This window comes from Chlorocebus sabaeus, chromosome 24 (assembly GCF_047675955.1).
Source record: "Chlorocebus sabaeus isolate Y175 chromosome 24, mChlSab1.0.hap1, whole genome shotgun sequence".
Taxonomy (NCBI): Eukaryota; Metazoa; Chordata; class Mammalia; order Primates; family Cercopithecidae; genus Chlorocebus; species Chlorocebus sabaeus.
This window is the reverse complement of record NC_132927.1, coordinates 45,263,731-45,281,278: the sequence shown is the minus strand read 5'-3', so window position 1 is coordinate 45,281,278 and position 17,548 is coordinate 45,263,731. Positions and strand designations below refer to the sequence as shown.

At 52.4% G+C, this 17,548-nt stretch overlaps 1 protein-coding gene across 4 annotated transcripts in view; it reads left to right on the top strand.

Moving 5' to 3' along the window:
- Nucleotides 1–15,374, top strand: part of ACTN1 (actinin alpha 1) — a 106,256-nt gene extending 90,882 nt beyond the window's left edge. Inside the window, exons 11-22 of one of the 4 annotated variants that reach the window (XM_007987094.3) lie at nucleotides 303–450; nucleotides 3,813–3,963; nucleotides 4,516–4,624; nucleotides 5,089–5,229; nucleotides 6,676–6,858; nucleotides 7,139–7,273; nucleotides 8,734–8,913; nucleotides 9,598–9,744; nucleotides 10,637–10,717; nucleotides 11,186–11,251; nucleotides 12,475–12,633; nucleotides 14,673–15,374. In XM_007987094.3, coding sequence (XP_007985285.1) covers nucleotides 303–450; nucleotides 3,813–3,963; nucleotides 4,516–4,624; nucleotides 5,089–5,229; nucleotides 6,676–6,858; nucleotides 7,139–7,273; nucleotides 8,734–8,913; nucleotides 9,598–9,744; nucleotides 10,637–10,717; nucleotides 11,186–11,251; nucleotides 12,475–12,633; nucleotides 14,673–14,831 — 1,659 coding nt within the window. In that variant the 3' untranslated portion in view covers nucleotides 14,832–15,374. Of the gene's footprint in view, nucleotides 1–302; nucleotides 451–3,812; nucleotides 3,964–4,515; nucleotides 4,625–5,088; nucleotides 5,230–6,675; nucleotides 6,859–7,138; nucleotides 7,274–8,733; nucleotides 8,914–9,597; nucleotides 9,745–10,636; nucleotides 11,261–12,474; nucleotides 12,634–14,672 lie in introns of those variants that run through there. The other 3 variants (XM_007987096.3, XM_007987095.3, XM_073011106.1) reach the window with 3 other exon arrangements.
- Nucleotides 15,375–17,548: the final 2,174 nt, after the last annotated feature.

Genomic DNA, 17,548 nt, shown 5'->3' with positions numbered 1-17,548 from the left:
TAGTCAGGGAGAGCCTGGGGCTGTTTCCCCACAGGGCTCTATTCTCAAAGTCCCATAACTGGGTGACCAATGTAGACGCAGGTCCCACACCTTGCCCAGGAGGCCTGGCTCCTGGGAGCCCAGAAAATACCAGTGGGAGATGGGAGGTAGGGTGGGGCAGCCTGGCTGGGGTGGATATGGGGCAGAGATAGGGAAGAGGCTCTTCCTGGAAGGCATGGGGCACCTTCAGGGGTCTAGGGGGCCAGGGGACCTGAAGCCTAGGCCCGAGGCAGATCCTGACCCTGTACCTCCCATCCCCACAGGACATCAACAATGCCTGGGGCTGCCTGGAGCAGGTGGAGAAGGGCTATGAGGAGTGGTTGCTGAACGAGATCCGGAGGCTGGAGCGACTGGACCACCTGGCAGAGAAGTTCCGGCAGAAGGCCTCCATCCACGAGGCCTGGACTGATGGTGAGGCCAACCCAGCCTCCTGCCTCCCCAGGGCTTCACTTTCCTACTCTCCAGCCCAGCCGGCAGCCACTACGCTATTCTTTGCTTTTCGTTTGTTTCATTTGGTCTCTTACTAGTTCCATGGCATTAGGCAAGTTCATTAGCCTTCTGGTTGCCTCAGCTTCCTCATCTGTAAAGTGGGGATAATAATAGTACCAACCTCACAGGCTTATAAGAATTTAATCAGTTAATGCATAACGAAGTTCTGAGGGGAGTTCCTGCATAGTGCAGTGCTGTGTGAATGTTCACCTTGCAGTCAAATGCTCTACCACCTGAGTGTTCACTTTGGTTTTTTGTTTTTTGAGGGGGGGTTTTGAGACGGAATTTTGCTCTTGTTGCCCAGGATTGAGTGCAATGGCGGAATCTTGGCTCACCACAACCTCTGCTTCCCAGGTTCAAGCAATTCTCCTGCCCCAGCCTCCCTAGTAGCTAGGACTACAGGGCCTGCCACCATGCCCAGCTAATTTTTGTGTTTTTAGTTTCACCATGTTGGTCAGGCTGGTTTTGAACTCCTGATCTCAGGTGATCCACCTGCTTCTGCCTCCTGAAGTGTTGGGATTACAGACGTGAGCCACTGCGCCCAGCCGTATAATGTCATCTTAAGGAATTGTGTCTGCAAAGACCCTATTTCCAAATAAGGTTCCATCTTGAGGTTCTGGGTTGACATGAGTTTTATGGGGGACCCCATTCAACCTAATTCAGCCTCCTCATAGGGTTGTTGTGAGGCTTCAGTATTATAGTACATTTCATGTTTATGGTTTTCATCTGTTCAGTTCTTTTTCCTGTATTTCCTGGCCTCCAATTACAATGAACCGGCCTTTGCCTTAGCACATGTGTGTCCCTGTTACTCCAACCTTGAGGCTCTTGGGGACGTGTCTGGTGTCTGCTTATTGGCAGCTAAGGTGAACTCTGAAGAGAGAGGATCATACCTAGGATAGTGTTTCCCCAGAACCTGGACCATGGCTGGAGGTGGGGAAAAGGCTGCCCATCTGCTGGGGCCCCTCCGGCCATTTCAGCTGGAGTCTGGGGCAGACCCATTGGCCAGCGGAGCTCAGTGCCCTAAGACTCCCCCATTCAGCCCTGTTTTGTACTCCTCAGACCTTAGGTTGGAGATGAGAAGGAAGAACCATACCCCAAGGCCATTTGGGAGTGGCTTGGCTTGGTGTAGGGCAGCGGTCCCCAGCCTTGTTGGCACCAGGGACCAGTTTCGTGGAAGACAGTTTTTCCACGGAGTGGGGAGGAGGCAGATGCTTTCAGGATGGCTATTCTACTTCAGATCATCAGGCATTAGATTCTCATAAGGAGCACACAACCTAGATCCCTCGCATGCGCAGTTCGCAATAGAGTTTGAGCTCCTGTGAGAATCTAATGCCGCCCCGACTCAACAGGAGGCGGAGCTCAGGTGGTAATGCTCACCCACCTGCTGGCTCACCTCCTGCTGTTTGGCCCAGTTCGTAACAGGCCATGAGCTGGTACCAGTCTATGGCCCGGCGGGTGGGGACCCCTGGTGTAGGGATGGAGTGTGCTTGACTGGCTAAGGGGGGTTGGGTCTAGTTCCCCTTTGTAAGTAAAATGCTGGGCTTTGCACGCAATGGTAAGAGGTTGCTGCCCCCACTTCCACTGTGTGTGTGTGGAGTTATTTATACAGGTGTGGACAGGGCAGAGTGGAGGAGGGATAGTGGGGATTGCACTGATTCATCACCTGCTTCTATCGGGTCCAGCTCACAGCCAAGGTACAGAGCAAAGATTGACCTTGTCGGCTTGCCAGCCACCAGCAGGGGCACGAGAAGTGCTGGCATGCTGGCACAGCCTCTGGGGAAAGCAGTTTGGCTACATGTATTCACGTCTACCAAGTTTACTACACTCTAACCTGGGAATTCCATTTCTTGAGACTGTCTAAAGAATCCATCCTGAACATGGAGACATCCGCACTAGGGCAAGCCGAGGGGCCCAGCACCCCACAGTAGGACAGTGAAGGGTTAGGGCAGTGGACGTGCAGCCTTTCAGCAGACGTCTGCATGAGAAGACTGTGGAGCCAGGGTAGAAATTCCAATAATGTGCTGCTAATTTTTTTTTTTTTTTTTTTTTTTTTTTTGAGACAGAGTCTCGCTCTGTCACCCAGGCTGGAGTGCAGTGCCACGATCTTGGCTCACTGCAACCTCCAACTCCCTGGTTCAAGCGATTCTCCTGCCTCAGCCTCCCAGGTAGCTGGGATTACAGGCGTGTGCCACCATGCCCAGCTAATTTTTGTATTTTTAATAGATACGGGGTTTCACCATGTTGGTCAGGATGGTCTCTATCTCCTGATGACCTCATGATCTGCCCGCCTCAGCCTCCCAAAGTGCTGGGATTACAGGCGTGAGCCACCACGCCCAACCAATGTGCTGCTAAATATTTTAAAAGCAGGAAACATAATTTATATATGCCCAAAGCGTTCACAGAATATCCACGTAAGGAAAGACTGAATAGGAGTGGATAAGTAGGCTTACCTATAATTTTTTCTAAACTTGATGTATTACCATTCTGTTTTAAAGAAGAAAGAGCAGGGGGCAGGAAAGAAATGCCGCCTGGGGACACAGCCTTGGCTCCCAGCCCAGCCTTATTTTTTGAGATAGGCTGAGCATCCCAGCAGCAGAGGGTTGGGTGTGTGAGTGAGGGAGGCCGGGCCAGCCCCCATCCTGTGCCTGTCAACTTCACAAGGCAGCTGGTGAGCATCGTCTAACAATGACTGTGGGAGGTCATTTCTTGTTCCTGCTTTCCTCCTTTGGAAACAAATTTAAGAAACGCAAGACCTGCTCATGCCCTGTAAAGAGAGGACAGTGTGTCTGAGGGTCAGAGAAGGCACTAGCCACTGTCGAATTCTGTGCAGAGTGCACTGGACACACCGACCCAGGGAAGGGGCCCCTGCAGGGCTGCCGGCAGCCAGTGACAGTAACTGGGGACATTCTAAAGGCAGGGTGCCCCTGAGGTGCTTGGGTTGTTTTTTTCCTGGTTATACCAGAGGGTGTGGATGGCTGTGTTTCCTGTTGTGTGTATAGTGTCATGCCCTATGCGTTCCCACAGACTTCTGCATAGCCTTCCTACGTAGACACTTTCATGGCCTTGGAAGTGCTCTGAGGAGAGCAGTGCTTTTCCCCGTTGCGCCCGTGGTTGGATGTTCTAGTTGCACATCTGCTTTTGTACACTGCAGATCCCTACACAATGGGCACCTCTGTGGGAAGCACCCCTGGAAGTGGAGCTCCTGGGGCCCTGAGGGGTGGGCGGTTGGGACCAAGGAGATGCTTCTCACTCTTGCTCAGCCATGTGGCCCTCTCTCAATCCAGGCAAAGAGGCCATGCTGCGACAGAAGGACTATGAGACGGCCACCCTCTCGGAGATCAAGGCCCTGCTCAAGAAGCATGAGGCCTTCGAGAGTGACCTGGCTGCCCACCAGGACCGCGTGGAGCAGATTGCCGCCATCGCACAGGAACTCAAGTAGGTGGCCCCAGATACCCCGACCCTGTAGTGCCCTGTGGTGAGGGGCCAAGGCTGGGCTTTCTCAGCTGCTGGGGGAGGTGGGGGTGTGGCCATGGAAGGTGGGGAGGGTGGGCACAGGTGGGTGCCCAGGTGGGAAGGGAGTCAACGCAGAAAATAAATATCTCTCCTGGTGGGGAAGGAGCCCGGGACCACTGCCTTCCTGTTAAAGGCCACCAGTTCTCACCTGTAGCTAGTACAGGAGCAGAGGGTGACCAAGCCTTGGTTCCGAGCTTTCTGGTTGGGCCTTGAGGGCTCCCTGCCATTGGCCATTGGGGTGAAGGCTGGTGTCACCTCCAGCCATGATTGGGGAAGGGGTCTTCTGTGGTCTCCTCTTTGCGAGTCTCCTGAAAGAGGGGAGGGGGTGGAAGAAGTACCTGGAAGGTCTTTTGAAGGGAGTGCCCCTGGCTCTTCCCAGCACCACCAGCCACCCCACTGGCAGCCTCAGGGAGAGGGAGATGGGCCATGAAATTAACCTGGGTCCCCCAACTTCCTTGTCTCTTCCCTCCCCAGTGAGCTGGACTATTATGACTCACCCAGTGTCAACGCCCGTTGCCAAAAGATCTGTGACCAGTGGGACAATCTGGGGGCCCTAACTCAGAAGCGAAGGGAAGCTCTGGAGGTGAGGGGTCCCAGAGGGAGATCTAGGCCCATATCCAGCAGCCCTGAGGTGCCCCTTCCTACTTCTTGACTCTCTTTGCTTTGGGCTAAAAGACTATGGGTTCCCCAGACCTCCCCCAACCCTGGCCTAAACGTGGAAGATTTACTTTGGCACAGGATTTGGACTTTGCCCTCATGGCGATGCCTCCTCTCTTGCCCTCACTTGTCTCATCCTCCCACTTTAGTGTGCTTTACAGCCCAACCCCAGCCATTTGAGAACCCTCCTATTCTACACACCAGACTCTGGGAGCCAGGCCAGGTGACTGCGATGTGAGATGGTTCAGACACCTGGCAGGAAGAGCTTGTTCTTTCTGCCTGATTCAGGCAGTGCTTCTAGACCTGGGGCTCACCAGGAGGATCTTGATAGGAGTGGGGGATGATTCTGGACATCACTGTACTAACCCCCACCCTATTTGGCGCTCCCAGCGGACCGAGAAACTGCTGGAGACCATTGACCAGCTGTACTTGGAGTATGCCAAGAGGGCCGCACCCTTCAACAACTGGATGGAGGGGGCCATGGAGGACCTGCAGGACACCTTCATTGTGCACACCATTGAGGAGATCCAGGTGAGCCCCACCCCACTCCCCAGAGGCTGGATCCCCTGGGGCCCCTGGCCCACGCTCTGTGGGTCACTTTTGCAGGACTGTCCCTGAGGAAGAGCATCCCAAGGATTTTATAGACGCAAAACCTTTGCATTTGACTTATTTTGACAAGATAATATATGTGCATGGTCTAAAATAAAAAAAAAATTTTAAAGGGTATATGATAGGGTCTCCCTCTGACTCCTTATCCTCCAGTCCCTAGTTCTCTCCCCAAAGGTAAGAATTTGACTACAGTCTCTGCACGCAAGCAAGTATGTTTGTTTCCATGCTTTGCACCCTTTTTGTATAAAACAAAAAGTAGCTTTTATTATATACCATATTCTAAACCTTGATTTTTATTTATTTTATTTTATTTTATTTTTATTTTATTTATTTTTTTTTTTTTTTTGAGGCGGAGTTTCGCTCTGTCGCCCAGGCTGGAGTGCAGTGGCCGGATCTCAGCTCACTGCAAGCTCCGCCTCCCGGGTTTACGCCATTCTCCTGCCTCAGCCTCCCGAGTAGGTGGGACTATAGGCGCCCGCCACCTCGCCCGGCTAGTTTTTTGTATTTTTTAGTAGAGATGGGGTTTCACTGGGTTAGCCAGGATGGTCTCGATCTCCTGACCTCGTGATCCGCCCGTCTCGGCCTCCCAAAGTGCTGGGATTACACTTGAGCCACTGCACCCGGCCTTATTTATTTTATTTTTTTAGAGACAAGGTCTCGCTCTGTCACCCAGGCTGGAATGCAGTGGTGGGATCATAGCTCACTACAGCCTCCAACTCCTGGGCTTAAGGGATCCTCCTGCTGCAGCCTCCCTAGTAGCTGGGACTACAGGCTCACATCACTATGCCTGGCTAATTTTTTAATTTTTATTTTTGTGGAAATGGGGGTTTTTCTTTGTTGCCCAGGCTGGTCTCGAACTCCTGGCTTCAAGAGATCCTCCCATTTCAGCCTTCCAAAGTGCTGGGATTATAGGCATGAGTCACTGTGCTCAGCCGTGAACCTTGATTTTTAATGTAACATTTATTTGGAGCTCATTTCACATCAATTAGCAGCTTCCTCAATCTTTCATGCAGCTGCAGAGTGCTGGATTTAAAAGGTTTTGCCAGGAGCTAAGGAAGTCCACGTTGTGGGAGGTCATCTGGGGAGTGAGCCTCTGGAGCAGCCCTTCTCCTTGACCTGTCAGGTGGTGAACACGCCAGAGGGGTTGCTGTTAATTTCACCAGCCCTAAGGATGAAACTGTTGCTTTTGATGACTGTGGCTTCTCCTTCCTGTGGCCATACCTACCATCCCAGTTCTCAGCCACAAGAATCTTTGAATTGATGCCTCCTGGTCTCCCAGCTGGTGTGGAACTCAACTTCCATGGCCCTTCCACTCACTTCTAGCGCTCCCTTTGTTCCTCTTACCCATATATTCCCATCTCTGTCCAGGGACTGACCACAGCCCATGAGCAGTTCAAGGCCACCCTCCCTGATGCTGATAAGGAGCGTCTGGCTATCCTGGGCATCCACAACGAGGTGTCCAAGATTGTCCAGACCTACCACGTCAATATGGCGGGCACCAACCCCTACACAACCATCACGCCTCAGGAGATCAATGGCAAATGGGACCACGTGAGTTGAAGGGCATGGGCCGAGCCATTGTAAGTTTCATAAAGGCAGGGATTTTTGTCCATTTTAATTGATTTTTATCAATTTCATTTAAAATTGTCATATAGTAGACACTCATTGTTTGTCCAAATGTCAAATGACTGGATTTCCAGAACAGATTGACGCCTTCACTCCTGTTCTGTTACTGACCGGCCCTTCCCCTCCTGGGTCCTCCATTTCCTCATCTGGCGCATGGGCAGATGGCTGACCTGTCCCCAAAGTCGCCTTGTTATTCCTGCCCCAGGTGCGGCAGCTGGTGCCTCGGAGGGACCAAGCTCTGACGGAGGAGCACGCCCGACAGCAGCACAATGAGAGGCTACGCAAGCAGTTTGGGGCACAGGCCAATGTCATCGGGCCCTGGATCCAGACCAAGATGGAGGTGGGTCCCGTGCTGGGAAGCAGTGCTGGGGCTCCCACCCCTCCCCACACTATCCCAGCCAGCCAGGCTGCCTGTCTCCCTGGGTGGGACCCATGGAGGACTGAGGCCCTGAGCGCACCATGGGTCTGCTCTCCTGTAGAAGGCTGTGGGGGTCTATGTGAGGAAGCCCTGCTGGCACTATCTGATTTGGGAGCAAAGACATATGAGGACACCACTAAGAAGCTGCCTATGGGCTCATGCCTGTAATCCCAGCACTTTGGGAGGCCAAGGCAGGTGGATCACCTGAGGTCAGGAGTTCGAGAGCAGCCTGGCCAACATGGTGAAACCCCGTCTCTACTAAAAATACAAAAATCAGCCAGGTGTGGTGATGTGTGCCTGTAATCCCAGCTACTTGGGAGCCTGAGGCAGGAAAATCACTTGAACCCGGTCGGCAGAGGTTGCAGTGAGCCAAGATTGTGCCATTGTACTGCAGCCTGGGCAACAAAGCGAGACTCCATCGCCAAAAAAGAAGCAGCAGCTGCCTGTGAAAGTCCCATAGGAGAGTCAGCTCCTGAGCACCTGATCCAGCTTAATCCCTTTGGTGTCTCTTGTTGACCAGGCCTCCCCTTCCTCTCCTCCTCCTCCTGAGCAATGAGCCTGGCCAAAGAAGATGATTGATCATCCCAGAAAGAGAACTGAACCCAGTGGAGCACAGAATGTTTTGCTGAATTGTGTGGGGTAGATAGTGGGGTGCTTTAGCAGATCAGGAAAGGGGCCCTGCTTGGCTAGAGCGTGGCCTCTGAGTTCCTTAAGGGCAGAGACCATGTTGAGTTCACATTTGTGTGTGTCGCCCCCCGCCCCCCTGCCAGCACATTGTCCTTAGTAGACAGGCAGGAAATAGCTACTGGATTCAATTGAGTGGACAGAAAGTGCTTTCACAAACAAGGGTTGTTTACATGGATGAATAACAGAGAGAAATGGGCATTAGGCCTGGCCTGCAGGGATGGATGGGATTCAGGTGAGCCAGGGCAGGCATCCCAGGAGGCAGAACAGCAGGAGCAAGAGCATGGGCACTGAGGGAGGTGAGTGAGGTCTGCTGAGGCTACAAGGATCCTGGCTCAGTGGGTCCCTGAGATGGACAAGACTTGGGAAAGGGGCATTTGAATGGCAAGCAGAGGAGTGAATGTTTAGGTTAGAACTGACCCTGCATTCCCTTCCTGAGGCTGACAGGTACCTGAGAGCTGGTAGGTATTTCATCTAGTGATAACAGTGCTTGTTATATACCTCTGTGGTGCTGTTTCCATACCTAGGAGCACCCATGCTAAAAGTGTCTTACTAATTACCAGTGATGGCCTCCTTAGGGCTGGGATAGGAACTGAGAATCATTTGAAGGCTTAACAAATGATTTTGGAGGCCCCAGTCCCCACCCTATGGGAGCAGAGTGAGGTGGTCTGACAAGCTGCCTCTTTGCCGGTGAGCAGGAGATCGGGAGGATCTCCATTGAGATGCACGGGACCCTGGAGGACCAGCTCAGCCACCTGAGGCAGTATGAGAAGAGTATTGTCAACTACAAGCCAAAGATTGATCAGCTGGAGGGCGACCACCAGCTCATCCAGGAGGCGCTCATCTTCGACAACAAGCACACCAACTACACCATGGAGGTGGGTGGGGCTGGTCTTGTTCCTCTCGGGGAGCCCATGTCCCCTTCTGCCCTTCCTCCTGGGTGGGGAAGTCTCCAAGGAAACAGGTCATAGTTGAAGGATAAATTCACTTCACCTCTGAAGCCTCACATCTTCAACTTTTAGTACCTTCTGCTTTCCCGAGGAACGTGTTGAGAATACATATTTCTAGGCCCCATCTCTAGAATTTGCTTCACTAGTTCGGGGGTGGAGTTCAGAATAAGCACTTCTGGTGGTTCCGGGTGCTGGCGGGCTCCAAACACTGGCTCAGGCACCTGCTTGTAAGATGGCTAGTTGTTTTAACTGTGAAAGTGTGTGTGGGCTGGGGGTTGTGGGGTTGGAGGTTCGGGGAATCACACATTTTTTTGTCTCAATCTTTCCTACCCCCAAATCTGCCCTCCTTCCTGACCTGACCCCCATTGGCAAGTCCTGGTCTCTTTGCTCTCCCAGGCAGAGGCTGCCACCCTGCCCCTTTGATCATCTAGGGTCCCTGTCCTAGTAGGTTGTCCTTGTCCTGGTTCCCCTCCCTCTGGTGACACTCAGCCACACGGAAGGCCAAGTTTGATGGCTTTAGCCATTTTGATAGTTGGGGAGTAGGGTGGATAGGGGCTGCCAGGAGCCCAGGCCTGGGACCCCTTTGCTGACAGGCCTCTTGCCTGCCTGCAGCACATCCGTGTGGGCTGGGAGCAGCTGCTCACCACCATCGCCAGGACCATCAACGAGGTGGAGAACCAGATCCTGACCCGGGATGCCAAGGGCATCAGCCAGGAGCAGATGAATGAGTTCCGGGCCTCCTTCAACCACTTTGACCGGGTGAGAGCCCCACCCTGTGTTTTCTTAGTGCAGCCCCCAACCCCTGCCCCAGGGCCCTGGAGGGCACTTCCCCGGGATGTGGGCTGCCATGCAAGTGAGGAGGGAGAGAAAGGGGAAACTGCCATCAGCCTGCCCTGACTTGATGCACCCCACAAAACCAACCTTGGAAAACTTGTGTTGGTGCCTCATAAGCTTCCCTGCTTTCTGGGAGAGAGTGTTCATACTGCGGGTAGAAAGAGGACCTTTGACCCCTGACCCTTGCTCTCCTACCATGAAGAGTCACCCACAGTGAAGGCTTGCTGCTCCCTGGCTGTGGAGACAGAGGAGCAGAAGAGAGACTCCTCCTGCCCTTGCTGGCTCCCACCCCTACCCCGACCTCCAGCGGCCTCTGGGACTCTGCTGGGGATGTCAGAGGCCTTGGTCCTGGGTTCCCATCCGAGCTCTGGGTCAGGCCGGGTTTTAGTGGGCTGCCCCTTCCCAGTGCCCTGGGGCTTGCGGGCGGTCCCAAGGCGTGGGAGCATGTTCTTGGGTGCTGCCCACCACCCCTGCCTGCTTCATGGCTCTCTAGGCACCTGGGGGAAGTCCCTGGGGGAAGCCGGGGGCTGGGTCACTTCTGGGGGAGCTTCTCACCCTTGTGGCTCATCACACCCCACTCTGGTCCTGCTCCCTGGAGCAGGGCTGTGTGTGCTGGGGGGAGGGCACCCCCTGGAGCCTCATTGGTGTGTCTAACCGTGTGCACTTTTATTTCCCCTCCTCCCCCGCCCCCACCCTCCCTCCGCATGCCTGTCCCTGTGTCTCCCCACACACGCCACCCTCCCCCGGGGCATGCCCCCCTCACGGCTCCACCTCCCTGACACCGCATGGCTCGCTGCCTGGCGCACCGCGGCCCCAGGATCACTCCGGCACACTGGGTCCCGAGGAGTTCAAAGCCTGCCTCATCAGCTTGGGTTATGATATTGGCAACGACCCCCAGGTACTCGCCTCCTGCATGGAGCACACTCAGGGGTGGCGTCTGGGGCGAGAAATAATGCGTTTTTCCTTTTTCTCTTCTCTCTGTCTGGATCTCCTGTCCCCCTCCTATGGGCCATGGGGCTCGTCCTCTCCTGCTGTCTCTGTCTGCCCTGTCACTGGTCCACCCTCTGCCCTCTGCTGTCTTTCGTGGCAACCTGCTGGGTGCCCACTGTCTTCCATCCTCATCGCTCTTCATCCCATGGGTGGATTTTTGCATCTCCCTGCTCTGTCTTCCTCCTGTCTTTGGACGTTGCCACCAATGTGTGTTCCCATCTTCTCCTCCTATGTTCCTTTCCCCGTCCTGATCCCCCAAACCATAAACCTCATCCCCGCTCTGGCCATCTGTTTCTGTCTTCCTGGCCCCGGGCCGGCCCTTCCTCTTCCTGCCTTCCCAACCCTCCTTGTGTCTTGGTACCACTGCCCCCCACAGAAGAAGACAGGCATGATGGACACGGATGATTTCCGCGCCTGCCTGATCTCCATGGGTTACAACATGGTAACGTAAACCCCACCCTCTGTCTGCCCTGGTGAGGAGGCAGCCAGCTGGCGGGAGCGGCCAAGTCCCACGAGTGGCAGGCTGGAGGCCCTCAGGCTAGGGATTGCCCTCCCTGGAGGAGCCACAAGGCCCATGTCCTTGGGGAAGATGGCTCCCTGAAAGCCGGCCCGGCCACCGGCCTGTATCCAGGAGCCCTGGCCTCCTCGTCTCAGTCTCTGTGCTACTTCATCTTCTGGTACTTCCTCACTCCCACTGTGGACAGCTGGGCTGACCCTGAGGCTGGCAGGAAGGACTGGTGGTGTGGGACATCCCAGGTTGGGGGTTGGCCTGCGTCACCTCACATGGAGCATGGAAATTGAGACCTTCCACCTCTGTCCTGGCGGTGGCTCCGGTCGGGCCTGCTGCCCCTCTGGATTGTCCCAGGCTGTCCCCCACTCCCCAACCTTCCTATTCTGTCCCCCCTCACACAGACCTTCTGAGCAGGGCAGTCAGGTGACTCCTGGGCCATGGTGCCAAGTGAAGAGCTCACAAGCTGCCCAGTGCAGGGCATGGGCATGGGGCTAGGAGCAGTGAACCTGGGAGTAAATCCCAGCCCTGCCATCATTAGCGTGTAGCCTCAGGTGAAGTGGGGGAACCCTACAGGACTGTTGCAAGGGTTAAATGAAGGAATTTAAGTCTGTGCATGTATCTGGCACATAGAAAATACAGTGTGGTGGGGAGAGAACAGATTCTAGAACCAGACTGCCTGAGTTCAAATCCCAGTTCTGCGGCTTCCTGGCTCTGTGACCCTGGGCAAGTCACTTAGCCTGTCTGGGCTTCAGATTTCTCATCTGTACAATGAAGATAATAAAATACCTACCTTTATGGTTGTAGTGAGGATTAAATGAATTGAAATAAAGCTTTTAGGTTAATACTTGGCATATAAGATATGCTGCATAGGTGTCAGCCATTGTTAATCGTGTGATCACTGTAGTTATTATCAACATGATTATTTGCTGTAAGAGGAACCCAGGCATCTGCAGGGCATGGGAAACCCTGAGCTGGGTCTCTCCTCTTGGGTGTTGTGTCCCCATCATACCCTTAGGACAACCCAGGTTAGGTCAGGGGGATGTGCCCTCCTCTTCCAGCCACAGGCTGATCTGAGCCCCCAGGGTCTTCAGTCCATATGAGATATTCTCAGCAGGCCATGGGCTGACAGGCCTGGGGTTGGCTGTTTCCTCCAGGGAGAAGCAGAATTTGCCCGCATCATGAGCATTGTGGACCCCAATCGCCTGGGGGTAGTGACATTCCAGGCCTTCATTGACTTCATGTCCCGCGAGACAGCCGATACAGATACAGCAGACCAAGTCATGGCTTCCTTCAAGATCCTGGCCGGGGACAAGGTGGGTGTTCTATGGCATGGGCATTGTGCTGGGGTGGCAGGCACTGGCTGGACTGTGATCTAGAGGGGTGAGAGCTGGAACCGCCCCTTCTTCCAGGGTCCTTTGGCCTCTCCTTGTTTGCCACTTCTACCCATTTCTGTAATGCCTTGGGCTCAGCTAAGGTGTCAGGACACAGGATTAGTATAAATGACCCTCCCAGGATCACTGCTTGCCAGTGAGGGACTCCATAGCTGGGGTGAAATGACGGGTGGCAGAGGGGAGTAGAGTGGTGTGGATGTGTGACTGGACTCTTGGAATCCATCTGACAACCCCTGGGACTTCACCCTTGGTATCATCCTGTGCATTGGCACGGACTATAGTGGGAGCAGGAAGAGGGACTGTGGGACACAAGAAGGAAGCACGTCTCTCGTGTTTTCTACCTTGAGCAGTGATCCACTCTGGGTTTCCCAGTCTCCCAAGTACCCTGCAACACTCCACCTAGCAGTGGAGGGATGCAGGGGATTGTCTCCATGGATGCCAGAGGCTCAGTCCAAGTCTCCACTGTTCTGAGATGGTCACTGGTAGACCTGGATGTCATCCAGAACCACAGCCATCTCCAGCCCAGGGACCTGAGGGGATCTGTAGAAGCCACAGATCCCTCAAATATTATAGAAAAGACTCACAGAGCAGCCAGAAGAAATGGTGGGGGTGGGATGTGGGCCTAGGGTCTGTGTTCTGTTCTGTAAAGTCACAGTAAATCCTTATGCCATCCTTCCTTCAAAACTGAAAAGATTCAGGCCAGGCATGATGGCTCATGCCTGTAATTCCAGCCCTTTGGGAGGCCGAGGTGGGTGGATCACCTGAGGTCAGGAGTTCAAGACCAGCCTGGCCAACATGGCAAAACCCCATCTCTACTAAAAATACAAAAAAGTAGCCAAGTGTGGTGGCATGCACCTGTCATTCCAACTACTCGGGAGGCTGAGACCTCAGAATCGCTTGAACCTGGGAGGCGGAGGTTGTGGTGAGCTGAGATCGCACCACTGCACTCCAGTTTGGGTGACAGAGTGAGACTCCATCTTAAACGGAAAAGATTCAGTTACCAAAAGCAAAAAGCCAGTAGGGAGGGAGTATAATTTCTGAAATGTCTGTCTACAGGGGAATAAAGGCTGAACCTACAAAGAAGTCCCTAAAGGTCTGATTTAAGTATAAGAACAACCTTATTTGCATCATAGCACCTTGGAGCTGGAAGGATCCTCAAACCATTTAGTTGTAGTTGCTAATTTTGTAGAAGAGGAAAACTGGGGCCCAGATAGGGGCCTTGTTTCCCAACTTTGGGATTGACAGTGGCAGCTCCACCCTTCCTCAAACTGGTTCCCAGGGCACTCTGGCAGAGGTAGGGCATGGTGCAGGGGGACTACCTTGTGGGTCAGAGCCCCCAAATGAGCTCTCCTGGATCTTGAAGCTCCTAAAAGACACAGCTTTCAAATAGACCTAGCATGGGCAAAACCTGGGAGAAGGCAGATACCCAGGATGGAGCTGCTTGCATGGGGCAAGGCCCACATTTCTGCAAAGGAGCTTAAGATAAGCCTGACCATATTTGGGAAGCAATGATGCCCAAACGTGGATGGTGTTCTTAATCTGCTGGAGGGCTCATTAAAATTAGACTCTCTGTCCAAAGCCTCCAGAGAGCTCAGCTGAGTGCGTGTGGGGTCCCCCCAGGAACCTATACGCTCCACCAGAGTATCTGCGGATACTGCTCCAGCACGCAATTATTGCAGACTAGTGTGATTCAGAAGATGTTTATAGGTGTAATTGGCACATGGAATTAGATTGGAAAGTAGGTACTGAAGTGGAAAACCTGAGACAGTTTTAAAAATACATGTGTATGCGGTATGTACATGTGTGGATATTTATGTCCATACATCCTGTAGTTGCAGGAGGGAGGCATAATGCAAACGGCACGTGCTGCCTTCACGCGGCCGGGCTTTGCGGCTGTGTTGGGCCACCCCGCTTTACGGCTGCTGGACTTTGCGGCCACCCTGACCTCTCTCTCCCCGCAGAACTACATTACCGTGGACGAGCTGCGCCGCGAGCTGCCGCCTGACCAGGCCGAGTACTGCATCGCGCGGATGGCCCCCTACACCGGCCCCGACTCCGTGCCAGGTGCTCTGGACTACATGTCCTTCTCCACGGCACTGTACGGCGAGAGTGACCTCTAATCCACCCTGCCCGGCCGCCCTCGTCCCGTGCGCCGTGCCCTGCCTTGCACCTCCGCCGTCGCCCATCTCCTGCCTAGGTTCGGTTTCAGCTCCCAGCCTCCACCGGGGCTAGCTGGGGCCCACGTGGCATCGAGCCTCCCTGCCCGCAAAGTGACAGTTTACAAAATTATTTTCTGCAAAAAAGAAAAAAAAAAGTTACGTTAAAAACCAAAAAACTACATATTTTATTATAGAAAAAGTATTTTTTTCTCCACCAAATGGAAAAAAAGAGGAAAGATTAACTATTTGCACCGAAATGTCTTGTTTTGTTGTGACATAGGAAAATAACCAAGCACAAAGTTATCTTCCATCCTTTTTACGGATTTTTTTTTTCTTCTATCTGTTCCATCTGCTGTATTCATTTCTCCAATCTCATGTCCACTTTGGTGTGGGAGTCGGGGTAGGGGGTACTCTTGTCAAAAGGCACATGGGTGCATGTGTGTTTGCTAGCTCACTTGTCCATGAAAATATTTTATGATATTAAAGAAAATCTTTTGAAATGGCTGTTTTTTAAGGAAGAGAATTTATGTGGCTTCTCATTTTTAAATCCCCAGAGGTGTGACTAGTCTCTTTATCAGCACACACTTAAAAAATTTTAATATTGTCTATAAAAAATAGGACACACTTGGAGAATATGGACAACTTTGATATTGCTTGGCAAGAACGGTATTAAAACAACCACACTCCTATGACAGCTCTTTGCCTGCTCCTTGCTTGATGTTTTCTGGAAGTGTGTGTGGGGTCAAGGATGGCGTGGGGCACCTGTATCTACCCCTAATGGTTTTGACTCTGCTGTGTTCAATCGTCTTACACTTCAGTTTCTTCATTTTAAAAAGGAAAAGGTAATTTCTCCAGTCTCCTATGAGTTGGACAGAAAGTCATGGATGCGTAAAGGACTTCTTGATGATAAGCCCCACCTTCATTTTTCCACGGCATCAAACAGCTCTGTGACATCTGCATTCCCCCCACTCGTTTTATTTTTGCTGCAGGGAACAGCTTGAGTTGTCTCTTAAGAGTCATCTCATCCCTTGCTATTCAAGATGACCGACAGATGGCAGCTGTTCGGCATCACCTGGGAGCTCACTGGAAATACAGAATCTCAGGCCCCATCCCTGAATGCCGAATACTGTGTGTACTGCTCTAGTTTCTCCAGAGTAAAAGACAGTCTTTATAGGACGCCGTCTGCTCTGGCACCAGGGCCCCTGAGCCCATGCCTTTTATCTGACCTTTGTTTTGCAACCCATTACATCACTTGCCCCCAGGCATCCTTTGAATTTCATCCTTGGCCAATTCTCATTGTACCCTGTTCCAGCTTGCTTTAAATGATCGAGTGGATGAAATTCTCCCCATTGACAACTGACAGGTAGCAATTAATTGTTCATGCGTCAGTGGGATGAACTCATTACATCTCTTTCCTGCCTATGTGGATGTATAGCTCTTACATTTTTATCTACCTCTGACTTTTTTGTAGGGACTTTGTTGATAGCCTCATGAAGGCCCATCTCTCCTCTCTCTGGCCTGTCCATTCCTTAACAAAACCCTAATGACCGTTCTGGTACCAAATCTGTGGCAGGAGTGTGACCTAGCTTCTACCCACCTCTTCCATCACTGGACCAGCTCATAGTTTGTCCCTTGGACATGGGGTTAATGCCCAACAAGTGTAGTCATTTGGCGAAGTTAGTTACTAGAAGAGAGAACAGATTCAATTTCCTGATGTGGTGAGGAGAGGCTGAAGCCTCTGCCAGTTCCTTGGCCTATGCCAGGCTCTCTGGTACTTCTGCAGGTGGCATGAGCTGTGTGAAGCGCCTCTGAATTTAAGGCTCCAAAGCTCTCCGACAAAAACAAGACTTTAGACTAGGGTCTGCATTATGGGTGCCAAGGGAAGAAATACAACCTCAACATCAGTGCCTGTCAATGGAGGCAGATGTGAGCTCAAGTCTGCCTGCCACCGGCCAGTTGGATTACCTTGGGCAAGTGACCTCCTTAAATGGGGCCAATAATGTTGCTTTCCTTCTCTCTCTGGCACACAGTAGGCATGTAATAAGTGGCAATGGGTATTGTCCCTAGAGTTGTATAAAAAAAACAGCTGTAGCAGGGCATGGTGGTGCATGTCCGTAGTACTAGCTACTTGGGAGGCTGAGGTGAGGATCACTTGAGCCCAGGAGTTTTGAGTCCAGCCTGAACAACATAACAAGACCCTGTCTGTAAAAGGGGGGAAAAAGTCAGCTGTGCTTTGTTATGCTGTTTAAAATATTCTTAAAGAAAAAGGCCTGATTACGGAAAAATACTATTAAGGGAAGCTGTCCTTCAGTCTCTGTGCTCTGTAGTAGGCTGAGTAATGATCCCCCAAGATGTCCATGTCCTAGTCCCTGGAACCCATGATTGTTAATTTATATGACAAATAAGACTTTGCAGATGTGATTAAGAATCTTGAGGTGGGGAGATTGTTCTGGATTATCTGGGTGGGTGCTCAGGGAGCAGGCGTGTCAGCATCAGAGGAAATGTGACAACAGAAGCAGGGGTTGGAGTGATGTGAGGCCACAAGCCAATGAATGTGGACAGCCTCTAGAAGCTAGAAAAGCCAGGGAAACAGATTCTCCCTGAGAGCCTCCAGATAGAATGCAGGTCTACAGACCCATTTTGGGTCTCTGTTCTCCAGAACTGTGAGATAATACGGT